At 45.4% G+C, this 25,286-nt stretch overlaps 2 protein-coding genes and 1 long non-coding RNA gene across 3 annotated transcripts; 2 read left to right on the top strand and 1 right to left on the bottom strand.

Moving 5' to 3' along the window:
* The first annotated feature begins 152 nt into the window (after nt 1–152).
* Nucleotides 153–14,686, top strand: LOC122412516 (mucin-17-like). The gene is made up of 5 exons (XM_043422097.1): nt 153–1,498; nt 1,583–1,832; nt 1,965–2,041; nt 2,267–12,170; nt 12,329–14,686. Exons 2-5 carry the CDS (start codon nt 1,657–1,659, stop codon nt 12,342–12,344), a joined length of 10,173 nt encoding a protein of 3,390 aa, XP_043278032.1. The 5' UTR covers nt 153–1,498; nt 1,583–1,656; the 3' UTR covers nt 12,345–14,686.
* Pi3K59F (phosphatidylinositol 3-kinase 59F) lies at nt 13,810–19,949 on the bottom strand. The gene is made up of 11 exons (XM_043422098.1): nt 19,822–19,949; nt 19,355–19,745; nt 18,830–19,262; nt 18,427–18,621; nt 17,837–18,266; nt 17,661–17,756; nt 16,723–17,271; nt 16,150–16,625; nt 15,878–16,066; nt 15,628–15,803; nt 13,810–15,506 (listed from the first exon to the last, which is right to left on the bottom strand). The coding sequence occupies exons 3-11, from the start codon at nt 18,898–18,900 to the stop codon at nt 15,031–15,033; spliced, it is 2,658 nt and encodes an 885-aa protein (XP_043278033.1). The 5' UTR covers nt 18,901–19,262; nt 19,355–19,745; nt 19,822–19,949; the 3' UTR covers nt 13,810–15,030.
* A 2,827-nt stretch (nt 19,950–22,776) lies between these two features.
* Nucleotides 22,777–23,527, top strand: LOC122412520 (uncharacterized). The gene is made up of 2 exons (XR_006261373.1): nt 22,777–22,998; nt 23,078–23,527. It is a non-coding gene; the product is annotated as an uncharacterized lncRNA (long non-coding RNA).
* Nucleotides 23,528–25,286: the final 1,759 nt, after the last annotated feature.

The following is a 25,286-nucleotide window of genomic DNA, read 5'->3' as shown; positions in this document are numbered from 1 at the left end:
ATATCGTCTCGTCAATCGTAAAATTGTTGCGCGTAACATTTTGAGGGTTGGCAATACTGAACAATCGAATATCGCGACGAGAGCTATAGCGAGAAAGAGAGAGAAGGAGTAACCGGAGTAATACAGCATAAAATTGTATGGGTAGTACGGCGATGGCAGCGGAGAAGAAGGAAGAAGCATTCTCATTCGCCATTACGAGTGTGCATAAATATACATATAGAAAGATTATATAGAGTCTGTACGTATCTGTCCATTGGACAGGGGCCGAGATGCACGTCGGGTAAACGGGCGAATATGTACGTAAACGTACGTACGTAGTACAGTAAGCGAGAGAAAGAGAGGAAAAACGGGGAACGAAAAGATAAATAAACGTGCAAAATGGGAAAAAATGAACGAGGCAAATAAAAGCGTGTTGAGTTGTATCGAGTAGCCGATTTTTCGAGTGGTGGAGTGAGAAAAAAACGAACGAGTGTTGTGTGTGCGCGCGTATTTGCGCGTGTGTACGTGCGTAGCGGATTTTGCGGTAGACGTTAAGAATCGCAGAGATATCACAGTGCCGCGGGATCCCTATCATTGAAACACAGTGTTTAAGTATTGCGGCTCCATCGCGGAGAGAAACAATATTGTAAAGAAGGAAAAGAGAGTGGATTGAAGTGCGAACGTTGAGAGGTGTACGTCCTTCCTCCTGGGACGCTCGCCAACTTGGACGGGAGCGTCGAGAAAGAGAGGGAGAGAGAGAGAGAGAGAGAGAAACGGCGAAGGGAAAGAAAGAGCGAGAATCGAGTGCCTGTGTGTAGCGTGTTCGCGCGTATGTGCGTGAACGACTGACCGCCCGCGCTCCTGCTCGGCTGTACGTGTTGGTGCGCCTATCTCGGTATTTGTACGTGCGTGCAACGACGGCGGGCAACGGGAGAATAGTGCATCGGTGGCCTACCCGACCCTCTTGCTGCTGCTAACACCAATACATATTCCGGCTTATAAAATGCGTCTCGCGCATCCTCGGAATTTATTCCCAGAGTCAAAATAACGAGTGCGACAGACTAAAAGACGATCAGTTCTCTCGTACAGTGAAAGAATAAAAAGAAAAACAAAAAGAAGTAACAGTGACTACCGCGTTGTGCGCTTCGCCTTTTTTTTTCTTTTTTTTTCTTTACTTTTATTTTACTTTCCACTGATCGTGAACGAATCCCGGTGTAAGAATTTTTTTTTCGAATTCTCGAAAGATCAATCTTCTAGGACTATTCACCAGACGTCGTCACCGCAAACCACCCGTTAACCAAAAAAAAAACGAAGAGAAACTATCCGGTAACGTCCGCTTAACCCTTAAAATTGATGAACTCAATAAACTCCTGAGATTTCAGTGCTCAGACTCACGTTTCTCTGCCTCGGAACTTGCGAGAAATCGTCCTTCCACGGCAATGGCGCCTTTTTAATGATTACCTGGTTTCGTTAATACAATAAAAACTGGCAGCTGAAAGCCAGAGCTTCGCTCACCTAGGTTCGATCACCATCCGCCTCTACTATAATTTTTTTGTGTCAATATCACACATTTAATCTTACATTGAATATTTTAAATCCATAGCCATTCTCCGGAGTTCTAACCGGAGCTTGCAGCAGATTTTATGACCGAACGAGGCTGAGTACCAAGAATCAAAGATGTGCGATCAAACAGAAATTAATTACCTGGACGGGGACATTGTCTGGGTCAAACTCGGCGCGTGTTGGTGGCCCGGCCAAGTAACTAGCTTTCATAACTTGCCGGAGGACATTCAAATAGAATTTCAGAAAAAACCGCTCATCGCCGCCGTCAAATTCTTTCAGGAAGATACTTAGTAAGCTAAATCTTTCATTTTCATCGATACATTGTGTCAGAATTCTCACATCGGATTGAAAAATCTCTGTAGATTCCATAAACATGAGTTTGATAATAATTTCTGAATATTTTTTGTTTATTATCTTTATAGCGAATTCGTAAAAAACCTTCAGCAGATCTACAAATACAATTGTACCCAGAAAGATGATTTTATTAGAAAAGGCTTGGGTAAGTTTGGTCCATGAAATCAAAAACTATTCGACTTAGGTAGCAGAAGAAAATGATTATTTGAAAATTCGATAATTCAGCGAAGGAAACGTAGTTGCAGAGAAAAATGATGATTCGCTAAAGTTCTTTAAAAAAATGACAACAAGGAGGAGGAAGAATGAATCTTAGTAGACGATACGATGCACTTAGGCATCAGAATTATAAACGAGCATGACTTAATTTCAGATAAATATCGAACGAAGAGCAAAGACGGTTCGAGCTATATGGACAAATTTCCCGGTGATGTTGAAATGGCTGAAAAGCTGACGGGAGGCGATCCCGACATATTGACGAGCGAGAAATTCTGTCGCGAGGAGAAACCGGACATATCAGCGTTGTTCGGTGAGAAAAAGATTCCAAAGAAAAAGCGAGACCGGGAGGAGATGAACAGGCGAAGCAGCGATGGTAATGCGGCAATGAGAAAAATAACGCATCCGCGTTTTCTTCGCGAGAGCGATCACGAGATAAGGATTCGTCAGCAGCCGAGCAGTCAGCCGAGTACTCCGAAAATGGCGAGCACCGACTCGCCCCAGTACTCGTGTCACTTGTGCAATTTCACGTCGACTCGCGTTAACGTTATAATATGTCACAGAAAGAGTCATTGCTCGGATGGTGGGTTCGAGAGTCCGTTGGCACGAGGAAGAATCACGGGTTACACGGCCCCGAAAAGCGCCGGTCGGCCTTCGTTACCGGCGGAGACGCAGAAGAGAAAATACGTAAGAAAGACGAAGAGCTTGTCGAGTAAGGGAAAAATCGGTGAAAGCGAGCCGGTTAAGAGAAAACTGAGCAAACAGGCTGATAAAATCACGGCTAAGAAGAAGAAAACTGATCCGGAACTGCGGGAAAAACTTTTGGCCGACTGGGACGATGGGAGCGACGAGGATATGGATCTCGATGCTAACAAATCGAGCGACACAATCTCAACGGAAAATTCGTCGCTCACAAATAATTCAGTAGCTGCGAACAACAGTTCAGAAGCAATGGAGGAAAAGGAAGATGACGATGGTACCGAAATATTGAAAGCTTCGGAAAAATTGCTCAGAGAGACAGAAAAATTTGCTGCTTTTCATACGGACGACTCATCCTCCCGGTCCTGTCGGCAATCGAACAACAAGCATCTGGATGACCTCGATTCGGAAACTGATACGAGCACGTCGACTTTGGCGAAAGAGGAAAAATCTCCGGTTCACAAAAAAACAAAGAAGCTCATCGCTTCTACAGAGGACAGGAAGAGCAGCACCAGCTCTGAAAAAGACGACAAACAATCGAGGTTTTCGTGCTTCGATTTCGACGAGGAAGATTTACCAGAGCCGGCCATAACTCCTGTGAGAAAAATACCCCGTATTTTTGGCGAAAAAAATACCTCCGTCAAAAAAGAGATACTGAAAAAATTCACTTTGAGCCAAGCGATGAAAAGCGCTGGAGGTAAAAACGAGGCAAAAGTAGAACAACGAGCGAGCGAGGATAAAATAAGCGCGAATACGCCGGATTTTTTTGACAACAAAGAGCCCACCGCCAAAGAGAAAAAACAAGATAATTTAATGGAGGAAAAAAGTACGATTGGCGATCGTCTCTCTGCCAAAGAAGCCAAGCAACGTGATAATGAGGCGAAAACTCGAGTAGAAGCCCCGACGAAGAGTGACGGCGGTGCTAACGACGGGACACGCGAGAAAAACTCGAAACCGGTGACCGTAACGGAGCTCGAAATTGTTGAGATATTCGAGGTGGAAGGTGAGAAAGACGAGCGCGAGGAGGAGACCGACGATGTTACAAAGAAAACTATAAACTACGAAATCGAGACTTTTTCAGTTGACGCGCTAGACAATAAGATTGATGATGAGACCAGAAGCGCTCGAATTGAAGAGATAATCGGCATAAGAAACGATCAAACGAGAAAAGATTCTCCCAGCAGGGAAAAAAATTGTCCTCCGGAGAAAGAAGAAACGATGTCGGAATTAGCCACGACCGAAACTGAGGATGAAACTGTTTCTGAGGTCGCTGAATCGCTTCGCGGTAACAGTGAGAATTCGGACACCGACGGCAATCTCAATCAAGCAACCTGGAGCCTCGCTTCGTCCGGCAAGTCCAAAAGTTCCACTGACAGTGCTAAAGCTTTGGAAAAACCGGTGCCCAGACGACGTGGACGACCGAGAAAAAGTTTGCCCGCCGTTGATTCAAGCGGAAACGGTGGCGACGACTCCCCGAAGTACGAAATAATCGGGAAAAAAGTTGCTGCCCTCGCGAGCCGCGATAGCGAACGTAAAACTTCGGAATCCGACTCGGAACGTTCGTACAGCGGTCGAAGACGCAAACCCAACAAAAAATATCTTCATTCGGAGCTTTACACGAGCAGTCCTGACAACAGGGCATCCAAAACTGACGAAAGTCAATCGGAAACGGAAGAAAAAATCCATAAAGAACACAAAGGCAACAGATCACGCAGAGGAAAGAAAAAATCGTTGATCGGCTCTGTCGAAGGCCACGTTGAATCGTTGGAAAATAAAAATACCGACCAGGAATTCGAGTTTTATAATAGAACTCTCGACGCTGTCGATGAAGCGACAAACTCATCCAAATTTCAAGCAATATCTCGTGTCAGCGAGATTACAGAGGCGAAAACCGATAACATGGAAGCGGCGAGGGAATCGAGCGTTTCGCTCGTCACGGATTCTAGGAAGAAATTGGACGATGGAATTGGATCGCCCGTCCACATAACCAGATTTATTTCTACCGGCGATTCGGAATCGGGATCTCTTAAGAATATTCAAGATCGAGAGACGAAGAATGAAAAAACGAAGGATTCTCAAGACAAATGCGATAAAATGATCAAACCTGTTACAGTGACCTCCGAGGACGTCGAAATGCATGCAAACGATTCGAGGAGCGCTCCGAAATTAGAACCGGTCAAGTCCAGCGTGGACAAACTTCCGCCGAAAAAGTCACAGATCAAAAAATTTGAGCTTTCGCAAATCGATTTACTCGACGCTTGCGAGGAACAAGTCGCGGCTGAGCAAGCTGCTGCTGAAAAACGCTCAGCGGATGAAAAGTTAGCCGCGGAAAAATTGGTGGCTGAGAAATTAGCCGCGGAGAAATTGGTGGCTGAGAAAATAGCTGCGGAGAAATTGGCGGCTGAGAAATTAGCCGCCGAGAAATTAGCGGCTGAAAAATTAGCTGCCGAGAAATTGGCAGCCGAGAAATTGGCAGCCGAGAAATTAGCAGCCGAGAAATTGGCAGCCGAGAAATTGGCCGAGGAGAAAAAAGCTCTTGAGAAAATGGAAGCTGAGAAATTGGCTGCCGAGAAATTAGCAGCTGAGAAAGCGGAAGCTGAAAGACTAGCAAAGGAGGAAGAAGAAAGAAAAATCGCAGCGGAGAAGAAGGCTGCGGAAGAAGCAAAAATTGCCGCTGAAAAATCGAAGGTCGAGGGCTGCGACGAGAAGAAATTGGATGACGTAAATTCCATGCCCGTTGCTTCATCGGATCAGGTTGGAGAAATGATAACTCAAAATATAATTACGACACAAGACAATATCGAGTCCGTTCCGGTATCGTCTCTGGAGAAAGTGAGCGACGCGCCCGTGACCGATTCAACGATGGAAACAATTGAGGCTGTGTTAGCGAGAATAACGAACGAGGAAGTCGTCGCCGAAACTTCAATAACCGCAGAATCAAAAACTCACGAGAAAGTAAAAACGAGCGAGACGAGCAAAGTAGATAAGAATGGACCGAAACAAGCGAGCCTAACTGCAGTCCAAAACGACGGGTCGCAACAGTTGGCTTCGCAAGCCCGTTTCAAAGGTAAAATAACACCGGAAGTTCCAAACCCGAAGAAAGGTGCTCTCGTCGATGAAGAAGTTCCCATAAACTCGTTTCAAGAAGCATTTCTGAAGACTCTACACATAGACAAGAAAGACGAAAAAGAGGGCGAGTCGGTGGTGGAAGCTGCAGGACGAAAATCGACGAAACAACAGGGTGTTGCCTCGTCGGGAAATTCGGAAACTGAGCAAACGATCGTCATATCGATCGCACCTGGCAAAAACAATGAGAGCCTAGTAACCGCTCCGAATAGTCAAGAGGCTGAAAAAGTTGAGCCCTTGAACGCGATGACCGAGTTCGAAGGAGTAGAAATACTGGTGCAGGATAATATTGTCCAAGTGGAGACGAGAGCGGCGGAGGAGGAAAGTAGCCAAAATCAAATGGACTTGGCGGCGACGCTCGTCGGCAGTGATCTCAAGCAGGAAGCGACGAGCGCTGCTCTGTCGCTGGACCTGCAAAAAATCCAGGACACGTTGAGCGACCGCGTGTCTACGCCCTCGCCGTCTCTGGAAACGAGCGTGCCCGTTAAGAAGCGTGAAAAGCCTCGAATAATCGAGAACGTAGCGTTGAAGGAGCCGATGCAGATCTTGAAGAATAAATTGTTGGAGAAACTGCCGAGTAAGTCGGCGAAGCACAAGCTCGATGCGGAGGGCCAGAAAAAAGGTGGGGATCCGAAGGGCAGCGGCGGCGCGCCGAGAGCGAAAATCATGAAAATGGAGTCTCCCTCGGGAAACAGCAAAACCGCTGCTAGATCACCGACGAAAACGGGCGGTTCCCAATTCACGATAACGAGGAAGCTTCAAGTGTTGAAAGCCGAGGAAGCCGCGACCGCGGCTGCTATCGAAAAGGAAAAAGCAGCAGCCGCGCAGGCTCAACTGACTCAAACGATAACGCTGCCGACCGGGGGAGAAAAGTTTATTCAACAAAGCTCTCAGAGCTTGGCCGATATGGAACTCGACATAAACTCGATGCCGTTTGTCCTCAGCGAAGACGTACTTACGCCCGAAAGTATTGAGCGTATGCCCGTTGTTTTGTCCTCGATAATCCCGTCGTCGTCGACCTCCGCGGCACCGCCGCCGGCAACTTCTCTCGCTCTCGCGACGACCGCTCAATTGCAAACCTCAAATTCGGAAGTTTTTTACAAAAGCACGAGCACGAGCGAAACTACGACGACGGAGAGCAGCACGATGACAACCGGCAAGAAGAAAAGCGGGACTCCGGCGATATTGAAAAACAAGGCGAAAGCAAAGCCGACGATAACGAGCATCAAAACTCTCGTCCCGCCGTTCTCCAGCGGCAGTGTCAAGGGGCTCAAGTTCCAGGGCCAGCAATCCACTTCCGGCAAAGCGATGCCGTTGATGTCGCAGAAAAGTGCGACTCCGGGTAAATACGTGATCGTCCAAACCGCCGGGGGCCAACAGATGCGCTACAGCGTTCAGGGAAAAACTGGCTTGCAGCACAAGATCGCGATACCAGCCGGTAAGGCAACCGGCAGCGCTCAAATCGTTTCGCAAGGTGGCAAGGTCGTCATCCTCACATCAGCGCAATCCGGGCAAACGAAAATGTTACCTCTCAACATATCGAAGTCGATGAGCGGTAAAGTACAAAAAATTGTCAATAACAAGGGTCAAATTTACGCGCCGATCAGCCCGCAAGGTATAATCGGTCAGAAGGCAATCATAGCCCCGAAAGCTGACACGAACTCGCCGACGACCTCGAAAATCGCTCAGGGACAGAAGGTTTTGAATGCGCAAGGGATCATAACGTCAAAAGGCGTACTGACGCCGATATCGACCTCGAAGTCCGGTCTGTTGACCACCCTGACGGGGGGTATTCTCACCAAAGGAGGAATAATCACGCCGATAAGTTCGGCTCAATTGGGAAAAACGATAATCGGCGGTAAGGGCCTGGTGAGCAGCAAAGGAACAACGATTTTGTCGCCCCTCGGTGCTCAGACTCTCGGATCATCGAAAGGAACGATAATAACTCCGATGACCCATACGGTCGCTGGAAAAACGATAATAAACGCTCAAGGGCTCGTGACGCCGAAAGGCACTGTGCTGACTCCTATTACTGGTCAGCAAGTGAAAGCCATCGCCGCCAAGACTCCGGCGAAAGGTGCCAAAATCCACTATCAACCGGTCCAACACAAGTTACAATTGCCCATGCTGCAAAAGTGTCAAAAAATCCCGGTTTCATCGAGCTCTCAAGTAAGGGCTGCTGCAGGTAGCATCAAATCGCCCAGCGGTACGCTCGTCTTTCAAAACACAGTCGCCTCGGGTACACAAAAAAGTCCGAGTCCCGGGGCCAAAAAAATCGTCAGACAGATCGCCCAGCAGACGATTCGGTCACCGCAAACGACCACGCTGACGACGACAACGACGAACGTTTCGATTCAACAACAGCCAGGAGTCCAAAGAGCCAAGTCTTTTACCGCTACGACACCGACGAGCGTTCAAAGAGTCACCGCTCCCCGAGCGACGGGTCGTCAAGCCAAGCCGAAAATGGTGGTACAAAAAATCAGCGACGCGACGCTGGTCGATGGAAATTCTGGTGCTAGTCCGATCACGAATACCCATAGCAAGCCTATCATGAGCCCGACGGTCGTTGGCAACGTCGCGAAGACGCCCGTTTCCACGAAACAAACTGCCAGGACCCTCAAAACCGGTAGTAGAAACATTCAGAAGAATTTGTTGAACGTGAGCAGCACGAGCTCCGCGAGTCCTTCGAGCCTTGGATCCAGTGAAACGTTGGTCGCTGGCTCAGCGCCGATACAACAACAGGTACCACCGTCTCAACCGATCCAAAGCTTGCCCGTCCCTCCGCTCGTGATACCCGGCACCGAATTGCCGATCACCGAGGCCGAGGCCTCCGGGAAAATCGATAAAAATCTCGGTAGCCTCGCCAAGGAAGTTGCGAACAAAGCAGAGCCTGTTAAGCCGACGGATCCAACGATCGAACAACCGAAATTAGAGACAACCAAAGTCACCGCACAACCGCAGATAATGGCTCTGCCGACGGAGAGCAGCGACGGCACACAAACTTACGTGCTCGTTACGATAGACGAACAGGGCCAGATTCAACCGCTGGACAACAACACCCTCATGTCTCTCGAGGGAACGACCCAAAACGCTGACGGTACGAGAACCCTCTACATCGATCCGAGCTCCCTCGGAGAGGCTGGAACTCTCGACAACCTCGTCATACAATTTGACAACGCCGCCCTGCCAAACATCCAGGCAAACGCGGCCGAAGCGAGCCAAACGATCGTCGCGCCGGAAACTACTTTTCCATCGAGCGAAATAATACAAACATCGAATCAGGATATCCTCGCGGCTGCCCTGGCGAACACTGACTTCCAGCAGGAAATCGGACTTCCGGACAACGCAACGAGCACCGTTATGACAACGGGACTCACGCAAACCAGTCTGATCAATCAGACGATCTTACAATCGACGATTATTCCACCCACGGAGCCCATATCTTCGCCCTCCGTTCTCGAAACATCGCTGACTCTTAATCAACCGATAATGACGCCTCTCGAAGTTCCGAGCAGTCTGCCGATACAAATCGAAACGACGCCAGCGTCCGTTGTCTCGACGATCCCCACGTCCCTCGAGTTACCAATCACGATAACCGATCCGACGATTTCTTATATTTCAGCAGCAGCAGCTGCTGCGGCACCGCCGAGCGAAAGCCACATTCAATTACCGGGCAATTCGATGCCCGATATTGGCGAAATAATGGAAAGTTCCGCTGGTTCCGAAATCGTACGAACGGATATTCCAACGAGTACTCGATACCTGGTTCTGCCGACTGTTGACGAGGGCATGACGGCTATTGAGTCGCAGGAAAAAGAAACCTGTGAATCGCCCTCGGTCACGTACTCCGTTTCCATCCCCGACAGTATCGTCATCGACAATTCTACCGCACAAACCACACCTTCGATGCCCATCATCGACGACGGATACGTCGAAGCGACCGAGCAAAGATTCTCCGAAGTCACCGTCAACGAGATGCTCGTTTCAAAAGCTCCGGAGCCGGAGGGGATCGTGGCTAGTGAAAAACTGATCGACTCTTCTCCGAAGCACGAATCGAACGTCGGAACGAGCTTCGAATCTCAGGTTAAAACAGCCCAAGATCAAGAGGAAAAATCTGCGGCAACCGTGTCCCAGGTCGATTCGTACGTTCCCCAGGATGTGACCGGGGTCGAACAAATGGTCGTCGAAGAGGAAACTATTCCTGAGACGAAAAAAATATCTACGGTTGAGAAGCAAAGCGAATGTAACGCAGCGATGCAGGTCGACGAACAATGTGATCGAGTGAATGAAACGTGCAGCTCGGTGCCAGCGGAATCTTGTTCTTCCGAGATGCAAGTTGAGAACGAATCGTCGAGTAAAATGACGATCGAATCCACGGAGGAAAGCCGGAAATCACCGATCGCTGGTGAGATCCACGAAGAAGTAGCTACGAATACGATAGAATTGAGTTGCTCTCTGATGAGAACACACCGTACGAGCCTCGACGAGAGCAGTTTCGTAAATCAACAAGAGCCCGAACAAATAAACAGCTCCAAGTCTTTGGATTCGTCGACTGGAAGTATCGCGGGACAAGCAGCAGCATCCGCGGGTACGAGTTTGGCCGAAGGTAGCAGCGACACCGGCATGGTCGTCGAGGAGGCGGTCGAGATGGAGATTTACCCTAGTGATGAGACGCCTGAAATCCCGGACGGTGGTCAACAAACGGCCGCGGCTTCTTCACAGGCGGAAACGATGAAACAAGCTTCGAGTGAAAAGGTCGAGGATGCGGAGAACGTAACGGAGGCTAGTCAACAGGAAGAGTCGCCCTCGCAATCGTATGAGCAGTTTAACGCGTCGGAACAAGTGACGAGCGACTCGACGGAAACGCCTAGTCAATCGGCGACAAAGTCCGAAAGTTCTCGGGAAGCGACGCAATCCGTCGCGTACGAAGCGATGGAGGTTGACGAGAATATTGCGACGGGTGAACCACCCACTCAATCCTTCGAAGACACCAAGAGAAACGAGGCTTCTCAATCGTACGAGCCGAGCGTTGAGTTGAACACGAACGCTCCGACTCAATCGTTCAACGAAATAATGCAGTGTCAGCAGCAGCAACAGCAACAACAGCATCAGCAGCAGCAACAGCAGCAGCAAGAGGGGGAAGAGCCTTCGACCGCGGGAGACCCGATCGACGATCAGAGTTTTCCAACGCAGAGTTACGAGGTCGATAAAATTGACAATCATCCGGAAAATCTCGAGAGCGACGCCTCCTCGGCGATCGGTCAAGAGGGTAACATACCGTCGCAATCGAACGACATCGGTAACGACGGGATCGGCACCTCCTCCGTATCGATAAACAATTCCGGATTGAACGAGGACGAGACCGCGAGCTCTTCGTACGTGCCCGAGACACCGGAGAACCAGGAACGCGATCAGGACCAGGAAAGCGCGATAAGCACTTCCTCGTACGAGATCCCCCCTTGCGAGGAGCTCAACATCGCTTCCTCGAGCGTCATTCCCGATACCTCGGTCCGGGGCGAGCACATGAGTATACACGACAACGGAGTCCCCGAAATTCCTACCTCCTCGTACAATCTCAATCCTGACAGCAGTTCGACCTCCCACGTGGATACATTGCCAACTTCGAGTTACGAAGAGGACCAGGTTATAGTCGAACAGAACGTTTCCACTTCGTACGAAGTACCGATCTCGATGCCCGGAGGCATCGAGGAGAATTCCTCGCAAAATTTCGTCACCGAGAGCACCGATCACCGGAACGAGCCGACCAGTTATTACGCTCGTCATCCGGAAGTATCCGCGAGTTATTACGAAGCGGCGAATCAAGACTCGAATTCGAGGCTCGAGGCTGATCCCCAGGAGGAAGTAACGCCCAGTTACTACGAGCAACCTCAGGACATAACTTCCGAAGCGAGTCAGAGTTACTTCAGACCTACGCCTCGTTACTCGGCCCGAAGCGTGTCGCCGAGTTACTACGAGCCAACACCGGAAACCGAGGCGAGCCAAAGCAGTTACTACTCCCACGAGATCGAAACGAGAGAACAATCCTCCTCTCGGAACGTCGAGGCCTCCCAAAGCTTTTATCAAGAAACGAGCGACGAGAGAAGACTCCGGCAACAGGGCGAAGCCACGCCGACCTACACCGAGAGATATCCCGTCGATTACGCCCTCGCTAATTCGCCTATCGAGAGGCACGACTTGGTTGAGAGTTCGGTACCGGCTACGAGGCCTACCGAGAGGTAATACATCCTTTGAAGCACCCTTATTATTGATAATCGTAGTCGAACTAACGCGATTATAACTTTTCGCCGAGCGATATTTTCTTTCAATCATAAACATCCAAATAATTCATTTACGAAATTCAAACGAATATGCAACGACGAGAATTTTTTTAAAGGGATGATCGAGCGTGATATCCGTCGATGGATGTTGGAGATCTCGAGATTACTTTCAAGTGTACATAGAAACAGAAGAAAATAATCACAAAAAAACGATGTTCGTAAGTTGCTAGACTTAAGACTAAAATTAGATTCTTATAATTTATACCTATATTAATGAGTAATTGCAGATATGTGTATATATATATATATATATATATACAAATTATATATACATATACACATGAATATATATATAAATATATTATAATATACTTTGTCGAGCACGGATTTAATCCGTTGACGAATTCTATCACACAAGAAGCAGCACTGTAGATTACGAGCTGAAGAATTTGCGTGGCTTTCGTTGTAACAGTGACATTTATTCATTTTTCTTTTTTGCAACGATCCTCCTTTTTATGTTTCATTAGAAAGAGAGAGAGAGAGAGACCGTTGTACGATCTGCAAATGAATTTTATTTGCTCTGTAAAAGAAAGGGAGCGATTTTGAAATAGTCCTCTGAAGCCTCGATCTGATGTCTGGATTTTTTTTATTTTTTGTTAATCGGTGATGGAATCGTTGCAACGAAACTCTCGCTCTTTGTTTTTCGACGAAGAGAGGGGAAGGGAGCTTTTCATAGAATTTGAAATATTCAAATCTATCGACAAAATTTGTGAAATGATTTAGAGCACGATTCGCACAAAGCTCTCGTACCGGCAGTACAACCGACAGAAACAAACATTGACGTGTCTCCCGAAAGGCTTGAACATGCCATATAAAGTTTCTTTGCTTTTATTCGAACAAAATAATAATTTACGTACGTAGATTCGAGAATGAGAAACCGAGAAATTATTAGTTCGTTTGAATCGGTCTACGTGACGATAAGACGATGCAATATCGTACAAGGCAATATTTTCAAAATATATTTCTTGACGGAAAGTGGTATCTCGGGCCGCAGAAAATGACAAAAAGATAACAAAAAGGCGTTAAGAGCGCGAGAAACAAGATCTGGCGATGGTCGAATTTGTACGTATGCTCGAGTGTCAAATTCTTATTTTTCGCTCAATGCTATGTTCCAACGTTTATTTCTGTTTTAATCCCCCCCCCATGTTATAGGATGTAATCACGTAAAAGCGAAGATGAATGATTATTGAGCGAGGCAAGACTTAGCTTTGATAGTTATAATGATATTTACGTTGTAGGGAAAAATAGCGTATAAATCTTTATGAAATAAAATATGCAAGAAAGAAGAAAAGATGAATAATGAGAGAAGCCTATTTTATTTTAATTTTCACACTGTGTAATCTGGGTGTTAACGAGATAATATAAGAGACGAAAATATTAAAAGGGGTTGTGTGTGTGTTTTTTTCTCGTTTTTCTTCCTAATAGAAAAAATGTCCTGTTCGACCGATCGGCTAAAAAACGCTCAAATATTCGGCTCTAGACGGCCAAACTTTACCACCAAATTGTGTCTGGACATGGAAAAAATAATAAAATGATATTTTCTGTGCACGTTTTTTAATCTCGACTCGCGTACACGTTTCACGGTGACAGATGAACAATTTAAAAATACGGTTATCGTCGAAACAGAAATAACAAAATTAACGACTTTATACTACTTGATAATGTTGCATGAAAAATTTTCTCATATCCCGTCTGTCTTTTATACCGGGAACTTTTCGAACACGACGAATTTTCTAAAGATCCCAAGCGATCGATACATTATATTATATTCTTTATAGTCTCATGTTATTCAAAATAAATGTTTTTATTTTTTCGTGGCATTGTTAAATCATGGTCACACGTGTAAATATTATGTTAATATTCAAAAGAGGGAGAGCGAGAGATATGTGCATTATTCATACTACTTCGTCCCGCCAATGTTCAAGTGTAATAGAATACGAATCTTCTTTTTTTTTTGTTTTTTTTTTCATATACAAAATTTGAATTACGAATAATTGGATTGTTGATGTCCTCTCTTACATCTCCTCATTCCTAGTTTACCATTGACGTAAAGAGTTTCATTATTGCCGGACGAAAGATAAAAACTGCGTTCCTATGTTCCGAGTAAATTATAGAATGAGGAATACAAACGAAAGAAATTGAAGAAACGAAAAAAAAAAAACCAAATTGTTACGTTTTCTATGAAACTTTCTGGTAATGTCGGATCAAACGAACTAGTGTCTGTGCTACGTCGAATAAATACATGAAACGGTGGATTTAATGAATAAAAAAACGGTTAAATTACAACCGTATCAATTACAACTTCATATTTTCGAACACTAACAATATTACTTTTTAATTTCTACAGTGTGCACCACATACGCAAATGTAAAACTATGAAATAAAAATAAATATACGAATATTTACGTAACAAATGATTCGTTCGATGGACTATTTCTCTCTTATTACCGAGAGCGTCAAATTAATTGTCAGCAAGTATCGTGAGTGATCAGCTCTTGCTCACTGTATAGGAGAAAAACAATTGACATACAGACACGAAAATACTCTCAAACACGTCACTTCTGAAGAGTTTTGGATTGTCGCGAAGCATTCAAGTACCTTTTATTTGTTTACGAAACATGTTTATTCGTCGAAAACAATTTCAAAATAGAATCAATAATATTTCATTTGAAAAGTAATATACTTACAAATATATATATAATATATTTACAGACAATGTTGATTTTGCCACGGGGATAAGAAAAAGCGTCACCGTTCATTATTTTCGCCAATATTGTGCAAATTTGTGAAGCTGCTCGACGAGAGCAGCCATTACCGCGGTCACGGATAAGTCCAGCTGGTTCTGTACGTAATGAACGGCTTCTTCGTCACTCAGATCTAAGCGTAATTTGTCCTGAACTTTTTTCACCGCTTTGTCCGGCTCGAGCGCGATATCCGGCACACTCGCGTCAACCATCAAAGAGAATAGGTTCAGCATCAAGTTGGCGTGTCTTCGAAGATGTAAAAACGCCGTGTAACATTGCTTACGAAACTCGTGGTAATGCTCCGATCCCACCCCGCCCATAGCTTCCACCATTTCTTTACTCAGCTTCATGGGCGGGGGCAGTGGCTTTGGATCTCGACCCAAGATGTACCCGAAATCAATGTGAAATAATTTTCCAGACGTCGTTAAAAGTAAATTGTCCAAATGTCGGTCCCCGACACCCAAAACGTACGTGATTATACAATAACCAGCTGAAACATTCCCAAATCGTTTTTATTTTTTTCCAGCATGCGGGAAACAAACTCGAAAAATGTGTAACCTCTCAATCATTTTTTGTATTTTTTTTTTTATTTCGGCCTCTGATAGACTCACCGCAGCTTCTAACGTATGTATCCATCACTTCCGAAGCGACGCCGTAAGGTCCAGTTTCCGATGGATGATGTTTCCGGAAAAAATTCAATATCGAGCCTTCGCTTGCCAAAACCTCAGCGACAGTAATCGACTCGATAAATTGTAGAAATCCGTGCCTCGTGCTCGTTGCTAAAACTCTGAATTGTTCATTCTTTTGAACTTACATTACCCAATAGCAATGGATTAAATATTCAATGGAAATTATACTCACCGATAAGGCGTCAACTTCAAGTCTAAATTCTCTCGCCTCAATAGTTTGTCCATCAGCGCAATCGTTTGGAGAATAAGCTGATCCTGTCGGAGATCGTCCCCGTGCTTGAATATAGCGATGTACTCGGTGTTTTCTGTTGTCAAAAAAGTAAGCTTCGAAGGCATCAAAGCCGACTTGAAGAGGGAGGCTCTGCAATTTAAATGTTTCCGTATCACGTCTACGCGTCATTTGCTCGCGAACAACAAACTAGGCGTCTCTGCAGTTTTTCTTACTTCTCCGGTATGATTCCTTTGATGGATATTTCAGGATCCAACGGAAAAGGTATTGGTTCAAAATTGGAGAAGTTGATCTTGAAAACGGGGTCCGGATCGGCGAGTAATGCTTTCAGTCGATCGGTCTTTCTCTTTCGATTACCGCTTTCCCGAGCTACAGCTTTCACGAGCGATACCAATTGATCGATGAATATTTTTTGCCTATTGAGAAAAGCGCGTCTGTTTTGCCACACGAAGTTGCCCTGTGACAACGCCATAGAAAACATTTTCATCACGGTAACGTACATCTCGCGCACTCTCGTGTCCTGTTTCACGGTTATTGCAGGATCTGGTTGATCCTCGCACTCGATTGACAAGTACCAGTAAAGATAATTGGCCAATGTTGAATTTTGACATGCTCGTGTTATGAGAAAAGATGCGAGATCCATCGGTGGTTCTTGGCTGCACGAAGACGGTCCCGTTTCCGATTCGCTCGACTGTAAACACAATAATTCGTTCGGAGGGCGTGAATCATCGATTTGAATATTTTCGACGAGGAAACAAGCGTTCCTCAAGTTTCGCAAAACTACTCACCGTAGACATTGGCGTGGACGTTGAGTGATCATTCGCTTTCGAGTCTTTTTCGATTTTGTCATTTCTATCAGAATCCTTGAATAATTTCTGATTAGCGATTTTAATACTCTCGAAATCTTCGTACTTCAACGCTTGTACCAGTTGAAGCAAATAGAGCATGAGATCATCGTCGGGAGCTTGATTGAGCCGGCCAATCGCGTATCTTCTGACTGCTGGATGAGTGAATGCAGGTCCGAGAAGTTCAAGGGCGTCTTCGGGATCGGGCGGGGTCCAGAGTGCGAGCATTTCCAGTGCTTGGCGTTCCTCACCCGCAACTTTCCAATTGACGCATTTAACGAATTTTGTCAAAGCTTTCTTCTGATTCGACAAGTAAAATCTAAATTTCCAAATGAGATCCTGTTCCTCGGTGGAGAGGCTCGTGGTCGGAGGATAAGCGAGAATCGTATTGAGAGCATCCCTCACGCTCGACGTTGGTTTCACTTCCTTCGTGTTGCCTCCGCTTCGCAAGCTTCGCGCTAATTTGTGATGTTTAGCCTCTACCAGATTTTCCTGAAATAGCAACAATTTCAGAGATATTATTGTGCACGAAGACAACAATGAGAAAGGAAGATAATTTGCATCCACTCGAAGCAAGGCCGTTTTAGAATCCCTCCATTTTTTTTTTCACCTTCCAACAATCGCAGTTCTGCGATAATTTGGAATAATTATATAGACTCTCTTTTGACAATTCCTCGAAGCACATTGTTAATGTTTTCAAGAAAACTTTTGCTGCACGGGCAATAAAGTTTTTAAAGCATGTCAACCACTCAAGCATCTTACTAAACATATACTGCACGCATAAGGCTTCGAATCACTAGTTTAACGGGTCAATCCGTGTTTCCTCAAGCAAATTGCTCGCCCTCTCCCTCCCTTTCGCTTTCTCGGTTCTATATTTTTACCTGAAGAATCTCGTAATCGGGTAAAGTGACTACATCAGGCTGAGATCTGTGCTGGACAACCTCGTCTCCATCCTTCTCGTAATACACGACTGAATACTACGAAAAAAAATTTTAAACGTACATACGTACCAACATGTATTTTTCTAACAATGATAAACGAATTTAAGAAATCCTACCGGAATTCCGTCCATCAGAACTTCAGGAAATTCAACCATAAGATACAGATATTCCGAGGCCCTTTTTTCTCTTTCATTGATTAATTCAATCTCTCGAAACGTCAATCTGTCTAGCCAATCTACACGGCTCATTTGACCGTTGCGACGCTTTTTAGCGAGTTTGGCCAATCTTTGCATCTGTTCTTTGCCATGATCTCTTGCTTTTCCAGGAGTCGAAGTAGGCACTGATCCATCCGCCTCGACTCCTGGCCACACTCGCAGATCCAGCATCCCTTGTCGGAAAACACCATGCTTTCCAAAGAGGGAAATTGTTGTTCCTCCCACTGGTATTTGAGTGCCAGGACCCGCACAATCGTACAGAGTTATACACAGTTGTGCATCCCTTGGCAAATCCGAGTACGATATCGGCAGAGTTACCCATTGATTCCAGCTTTGAAATAACATTGATTATTCATTTGAACTATTCTCCATTTTTCCGCATGGGCTTTAATAATTCACATTAATCGATCTTGCATTGTCACACTACTTGAACAATTCAATAGTTATTTCTTCAGAACTGAATTCCAATTCTCGTGTGAGAAAAAACTTACTTCCATCGTGAAGTAAAGTGTTTATAGGCTGTAGTAACGGGGAGAGCAAGAGGTCTTCCACCTCCCCAAACTTGTAACGAAGCCGCCAAGTCACCTTTGCCTCCACCAGCTCCGTACAGGCCAGAGAACTTGATCATAGGATCCAGGAGTAGCTTGTCGTATTCTGGTCTCTGTCGTTTGCCCTCCAAAGTTCCTCTAATCATGAAGATTTAGTCAATATGATTATACAAGAAAAAATGATAGTTTATTTTTTTCGTTTTATATGGCGTTACGCTTTGAGTTGCATAAAGCTTCCTGTAACACTTGGGATTCATTATTTGTTATACAATGAAAATTTACTGCGACTAGACAACACTTTCCAATGTCATTCCACAATACAAAATTCAAACGCGGCTATACTCACATTTTTATTTGGATCCTTGTTTCGAGAGAGGAGCTGTATACGTAGAAAAACTTGTCACTTATCACCTCCATTATGAAACCTCCAAGAATTGTTTGTATAACTCAGCAACGAAGGATCAGTCTCGACCAGAATAACTGAAAACTCTCAAGCAGCTCTTCAACACTTGTCACATTTTCGACTTATTGTTGTTTTACATCTTCATCTTAGACTCGCAGAGTTATCAATCGAGACTATTTTTCTCGAGCGAGTCGAGGTAAGATTAGGAACATGAGTTATTTATTTACGTAGCAACAAAGTAGCTTTTATTCCTTTGCGTCCACTGTTTTGCTCTCCATCTGCTTGTCGTTTATATACCTTCTCTCTTACTCTCGTTGATCGGATGCCAACCAACACACAATCAGCTGACAGCTGCTGCGATTATTTTGATTAGTATCTGTGTAAAATATCCACGAAAGCATTTAATCCGGTTGTAATTTTTAGCATATCCTGTTTGGATTCACGATATCAGGTCATTAATAAACTCACGAGATGGCATCAATTTGTTTTCTATCATTCTAATTCTTTAAAGCTGTCAACAATAGCGTGTCATCAATCGCTGCTGGCATAATTTGTACTAATAAGAAGTTTTTTAAGTTTTTAAAAATTTCTGTATTCGTTATTTGATTTCTAGTCCATTTTTCCATGAGTTTACGTATATTTTCATTTATTTCAACAAAACAATTTTATTTGGAAATATTTTCATTACAGTTTTTTGTATGGACTGACGATCAAACAGAATTTCGTCGCTCCTACTTCGCACTCTGTTTCGTTGAAATATTTCGTTGAAATCAAATAACAACGCGGGGTTATGCGCAACATTGCTTATAGCGTTGATTTTGATTAAACGTTCGTCCACAAGATCCCGGCAAAATATTTACTGTAAAAAAACAGTCAGGAATATAAAATTAGTTTTCAAAGTCTACATAAGTCTAGAAATTTCATTCTCCACCTACACGGATCCGGCAGATATCGCCATCTATTTGATCTGTTCTGAAGTACTTGTCAAGGCAATAGTGCTCGTGTAGTAAAGAGATTTGTCCTGATTTATCAACACAGCACAAGCTTGATAGTTTGGTACGAAAAATCTCGATGATGGCGCTACAGATCGGCTCAATTAGTTAACACTGTCGAGTCCGTAAACTTTAGTACTGGAACAGAAAATGTTCACGTGGCGGGTAAAATTTATTAACAAATTTATACTTTTCGTAATTCATGCGTATAAATTATAGGAAAATAATTGGAATGAACGTAGGTAGAGAAAAGTTTAGAAGGCTATATATTTCAGATATGCAGAAGTGTACCGCGATGATAAGACAAAACAAATGCAAACACCGTATTCCTGGAAATACATACATTTATCACTTACCTTTCATATTACCACTCTGATTCAGAAAATAAGGAAGTACGTGACAACATAAACGAGCGGAAAAATATAAATAAATGTATTGAAAAGAAATAAAAGAGGAAAAATAAGATTAAACACGTCTGAAAATGTCGAGAATTCAATTGGTATACCTCGACCAAGATCGATGGCATGCATGCAACACGTGCACTCTCGCTCTCATTTAGCTCATTTTTCGGAACGTTGCGACGTTGTTGATGATTCGCTCAAGTGTCAGTGAAGTGATTCATCAATTGACTTTTTCGTTTGTATAAATTGTCAAGAGATTAACGTTCTCGAGGTCTAACGCATGAGATTTCTCCGAATCGCTTGACGAAACACGTTCGACAGAGCCAGAGTTGGGATATATTTTATTGAGAGGCGTCTGTGACAATGTATAAACTTTAATGATAGCTCACAATAATGAGTCTATATACGAGTAGATTTTTAAATGTATTTGAGTCCGAGGCCCTATACCGAGTCAGTTGATTTACGATTGAATCGTTATACAGCGATGATGGATAGGCGAGGGTGGGGGGTGAAATTTGAAGCATACTTTAGGACGAAGAATCCGTCCGTTTCAGAAGCGCAGACATATTTAAGGTGTAGTGCGTACGAAGAAAAACAGACGGTTGTATTTTTAGAACGGACTGTACATCAACCTCGTGCCAACTGCAATGGAAATTTCCACTGTCGGTCGAAGCGAGCGGCGAGGTTCGCCGTCGCCACCGCTACCAATGTGGTCGTCAAAGGGTCGCACATCTAGCCTTTTAGCCGCGCGTAAACGTCCTTTTGGTCCTCGGTGTAGGGAATAAGAGGGGGCATTAATCGCTCGGTCCGCGATAACTGAAAAATTGAAAAACGATACGAAAAAATACGAATAGGAGGAACAGGGAGGAAGGAATGGAAACTCATGACTCACGAGCCAATGGCTCTATTCATCGTTCGCCAATTCTTACGTAACGCGTCGTAAATGCAACGACGAGGTCAAGTTACAGCGACATTAAATAGGTAAATATTCTTTTCAACCGATATACATATATAACACTCTTTTTTTAGAGTAGCAAAAACGACGGTAACGGCACACGAGCGTGTTAAGCGCCACTTAGTATTATCGCTATTCCTCATATAATTATCGTCGCTATTTCGAGCATTTTTCGCGTAACCGACTCGTCATGTTCCTCGGTTTTTTTTTTCGTCCCCCGTGAATATGTAATATGATGGGAAGGACTGATAGGAAAGATGGTAAAAAATCATTTGTTCTGGCCATTTGCCAGCCGAGATCCGCGCTCTGGGTTATTTCACATAACTGGCGTTGGTCATCAGCCCGCTCGCACCCACGAGATCGACGACGCCAGGCAACTCGTCCACATTGTGCGGTACACGAATCTTGCTCGCTCCCTCAAACCTATCGTGGGCGAAAGGGCGAGGGGAGGAGCGAGAGAGAAAAGACGCGAATCTATTTTTGGACGCGTAAGGACTCTTGCGTGGTTGGTGGGAACGGGCCGCGGCGAGTCGCGACGTCGTTCGCTTTCGCGTATACTTGGCTACGCGTCAAAGACATCGTGTCTCTTCTCTTATTGAGCGTTCCATGTACGCAAATCGCGCGACGACGATTATACCCACGTGGCGCGTGCCCATCCTGCTTTTCCCTTCAGCCGGAAGCGATAAGAGGCGTCAATTTTTCTAATCTCAGCCAATGTCGAAGCAAGGAAAAGGAGAAAATTTTCATTCCGTATCAGTACAATCTACAGAAGCAAGGAATTTCTTAGAACAAAAATTCAAGCCGGCTAGCCCTCGTTCCGAGAATATTGTACACGTGCATGTGGTAATACATTTTTTACGATTAGCGCACACGCAGGCACACACACGTCGTCGGACCGCTCTCGGATATCCGTTTGTAGCTTCGGTTCTCGAACGAGACGACCGCGATCGATAGTAGTCGTGTATAACAATGGGGATTGGTGTTCCGTCGATGCCGGCGGCAATTTAGTCAACCTGGCACGTCGTTTTTTCATTTTTTTTATTTCCAAATTATCCATTGTTTCGTTTATTGTAGGGATGAGCTACAATAAATCACGGTAAGCTCTTCGAGATTAGTATTAGACGCTCCGCATTTCTTCGCCTAGAAGCTTTCTCCGAATACTTGGAAAGTCGACAAGGTCAAGATTAGATAAAACATTTTTTCCTCAACACCTTTCTTCCCGTTTCCACGAAGAACTATTTTAGAGGGTCTAAGTTTTCGACGGCTAGCTCGAGTTCGTGCACGAGATTATTTTCGACGGGTACTGTACACGCTGCTCATCGTCATCGCTGCCGTCGCCGTCGTCGTCGTCGTCGTCGTCGTCGTTGTCGTCGTCGGTCCCCACGCAGCACAAACCGAGGCTATTTTCTCCCGGACTCGGTCGGGGCCTTCTTTGGCGCCGGTCTTTCCCTGTTTCCCTCCGCTGCATACGCGTACATACACCCCATTCCCACGTTCCAACGTCTTTCACACGCACTTACACAGACACAAACGCACGGACACGATCGCGACTCAAGCGCTCCGAGCACACTCTTGAGAGTGCCTCGCACACTACGTCCACCATTCTTCCCCCTCCCGCCCCTCCCCTCTCCCACTCTCTTTGCGAACACGCTATTTCTCGTACCAACTACGACGCAAAGATCGAGCCTCGTTCGCTTCCAAAGGCACGTCTTTCGAGGAGAAAAACTTGCGAAGAAATATACCATATCGACGGAACTGAAGCAGGTCTGCTAATTTATCGCAATTCTCTGCTCGGAGAGTCTCGCATTTTTCTTGTATTCTCATTTTTCATATCGTATTTCAGATGCATGACGAAAAAAACCGCATACGCATTTTTTTCTCCGTCTGAAGCGTAAACCGTTGGACTACGTCAAGCACGATAGCACTATTTCGTACTAATGAGCAATTATGACGTATCATAATCGCGTCATTCGTATAGAAATAAACGATTGCTGTATCACTCTCATATGTAATCGGCTTATATCTCGGGATATATTTGATGTGATTACTTTTAATTTTCATTATCGTGATCCCGTATCTCTCCGACAAATCGCTTTGCTCCTGTCACCATTTTGTCTCGCGATATACAAATGTTAATAAACTGCCGGCTGCGTGATCTCCTAATTGCATTGTGGCAATAGCTGCTCGCGCGTAGCGAGTTTCGAATTCGCCGACTGATAAAGTTCCCCCGAGACGAATTCGATCGAGCGGCAAACGCGCATGAAAACGAGACATTTTCGCAGGGTGGAAAATACTTTTGTTTTTTTTTTCTGTATACACGAGCGAACCCTTCCCACTTTCCCGGTGATATGCATTATTGTTTTTTGTTTATTTCTCCACCGTTCGTCCTCGAGTCTCCTTGGAGTGGAGCAGGGGCGAGCGGGAGGAGAAAGACGTCATCGCGATTACCCAGTTCTCTTCGCAGTGGAGTCCCGTCGGAGCAGAGGCAAAGGAGACAAGCGAGGTAAGGGAGGAAACCGGCGTCGAGAGGTCTGGGTCGCTCCGAGATCGACATTTGGGGCAGCATCTTTCTCGCTCTTTCGTTCTCTCGGTCGGTCATTCACGGTCGTTGTGTATATACACACATGCAAGCAGCGCCGCGTGTATGTAGGCCGACGTCGTTGTCAGGAAAACGTGGGTGCCATTGCAGCGAACGTCGTTCCGTAACCTTGGAACGAGTAGCGTTTCACGAACGCGTTATTGTGTGGATATACGGATACACGGAAGAGTGTGGCGCCCCGCCGTTGTTACAGTTCGTTTATCTCGCTCGCGTTAACGGAAATTTCTTCGTTTTCCCTCTCGCTTGTATATATCTATACGTAAGTATTCGCTCGCGAAGTTTGGCCGAGTTTATTGAAAAGGATCCTTCCTAACCTCACAAATCGGACAGGCCACCCGCTCTCGCGCCACTTTATCACGAGATCCGAACACGCTGACGCGAGTACGTTCGTTCTTCGTTCTATATCACAGGGATGGGTTATTGGTATAGAAATTGGAAGGCGTCGCGTATCGCACACGATTCTCACGAGTGGAATGGAGCTCCGCTTGCCCGCGGCCCGCGTGCTTCAACCCTCGCTTCATCGATCGATTCTATCTCGGCCGGCGTATGTATAAAATCTTTCCATTGGGAAGGACGCTCGCCGAGCTTCTTTCGCGTCCGTTTCACGTTTTTTTTTTCTTGAATTATTCGAATTGACTTTAGCCATGTCTATGCTTCGATTTAATAAATGCGACTTTTAAGCGAACCGCTTGAATAATCGTACATGAAAAAACCTATGCGACGGCAAAAGTTGGAGGGCGATTCCACGAGTGCATACACGGCAAAACAAAAAATCTAAGACGTATATTCCATACACGGTCGTGTCGCGCTCGTCGGCAACGCGATCGCGCCTGTCGGTTTCGCGTTTCACCTGGAATCCTCGAGGAATGGATTTCGCCCTGGCTGATTTTCTTTGTTTTTTTTTTAACTCGAACAGCTCGAAACGTATGCGAGTGTGATTCTAGGAATCTCGCAGTTTGTTCAAGCATGTACAGAAGACGACGATCTTCCGAGAACGGGAGCAACAGCCAAGATTCTTCCTCGCACGTTACATTCCGACCGAATATATCAGTAAACATCTATTTTTTGGCCGTGCCAGCTCGCTTTCGCTTTCTTTTTCAGTTGGGACGCAGCGCGGATTCGTCAAGAGCGATCTACCGATCGAACCGGATCGAGTCGCGACAGCAGCGACCGAGTCCCGAAACCTCAGGTAATCCCCGAAGGAGAGGAAAACCTTTGAGACGCAGCTCGAAGAATCGATCGTTCACGCGGAAGCATTTCTTCGAAGTGGCGTTACGTCGTAGCCGGTCGAAAATAATGGAACGCGTTCGGTGGCACATCGAAGCAGGGGAGAAAGAATAAGAAAATAGAAAACGGAATGAAAAAACGTCAAGAACGCATACGAGTAGGAAAGCAGACTGCGAATGGGTAAAAGCACGGGGTGCGCGAGGGGGGGAGCGGAACGTGCATCGAG

This window comes from Venturia canescens, chromosome 6 (assembly GCF_019457755.1).
Source record: "Venturia canescens isolate UGA chromosome 6, ASM1945775v1, whole genome shotgun sequence".
Lineage (NCBI taxonomy): Eukaryota > Metazoa > Arthropoda > Insecta > Hymenoptera > Ichneumonidae > Venturia > Venturia canescens.
The sequence above is the reverse complement of the archived record's forward strand: the minus strand, read 5'-3'. Positions and strand labels throughout refer to the sequence as shown.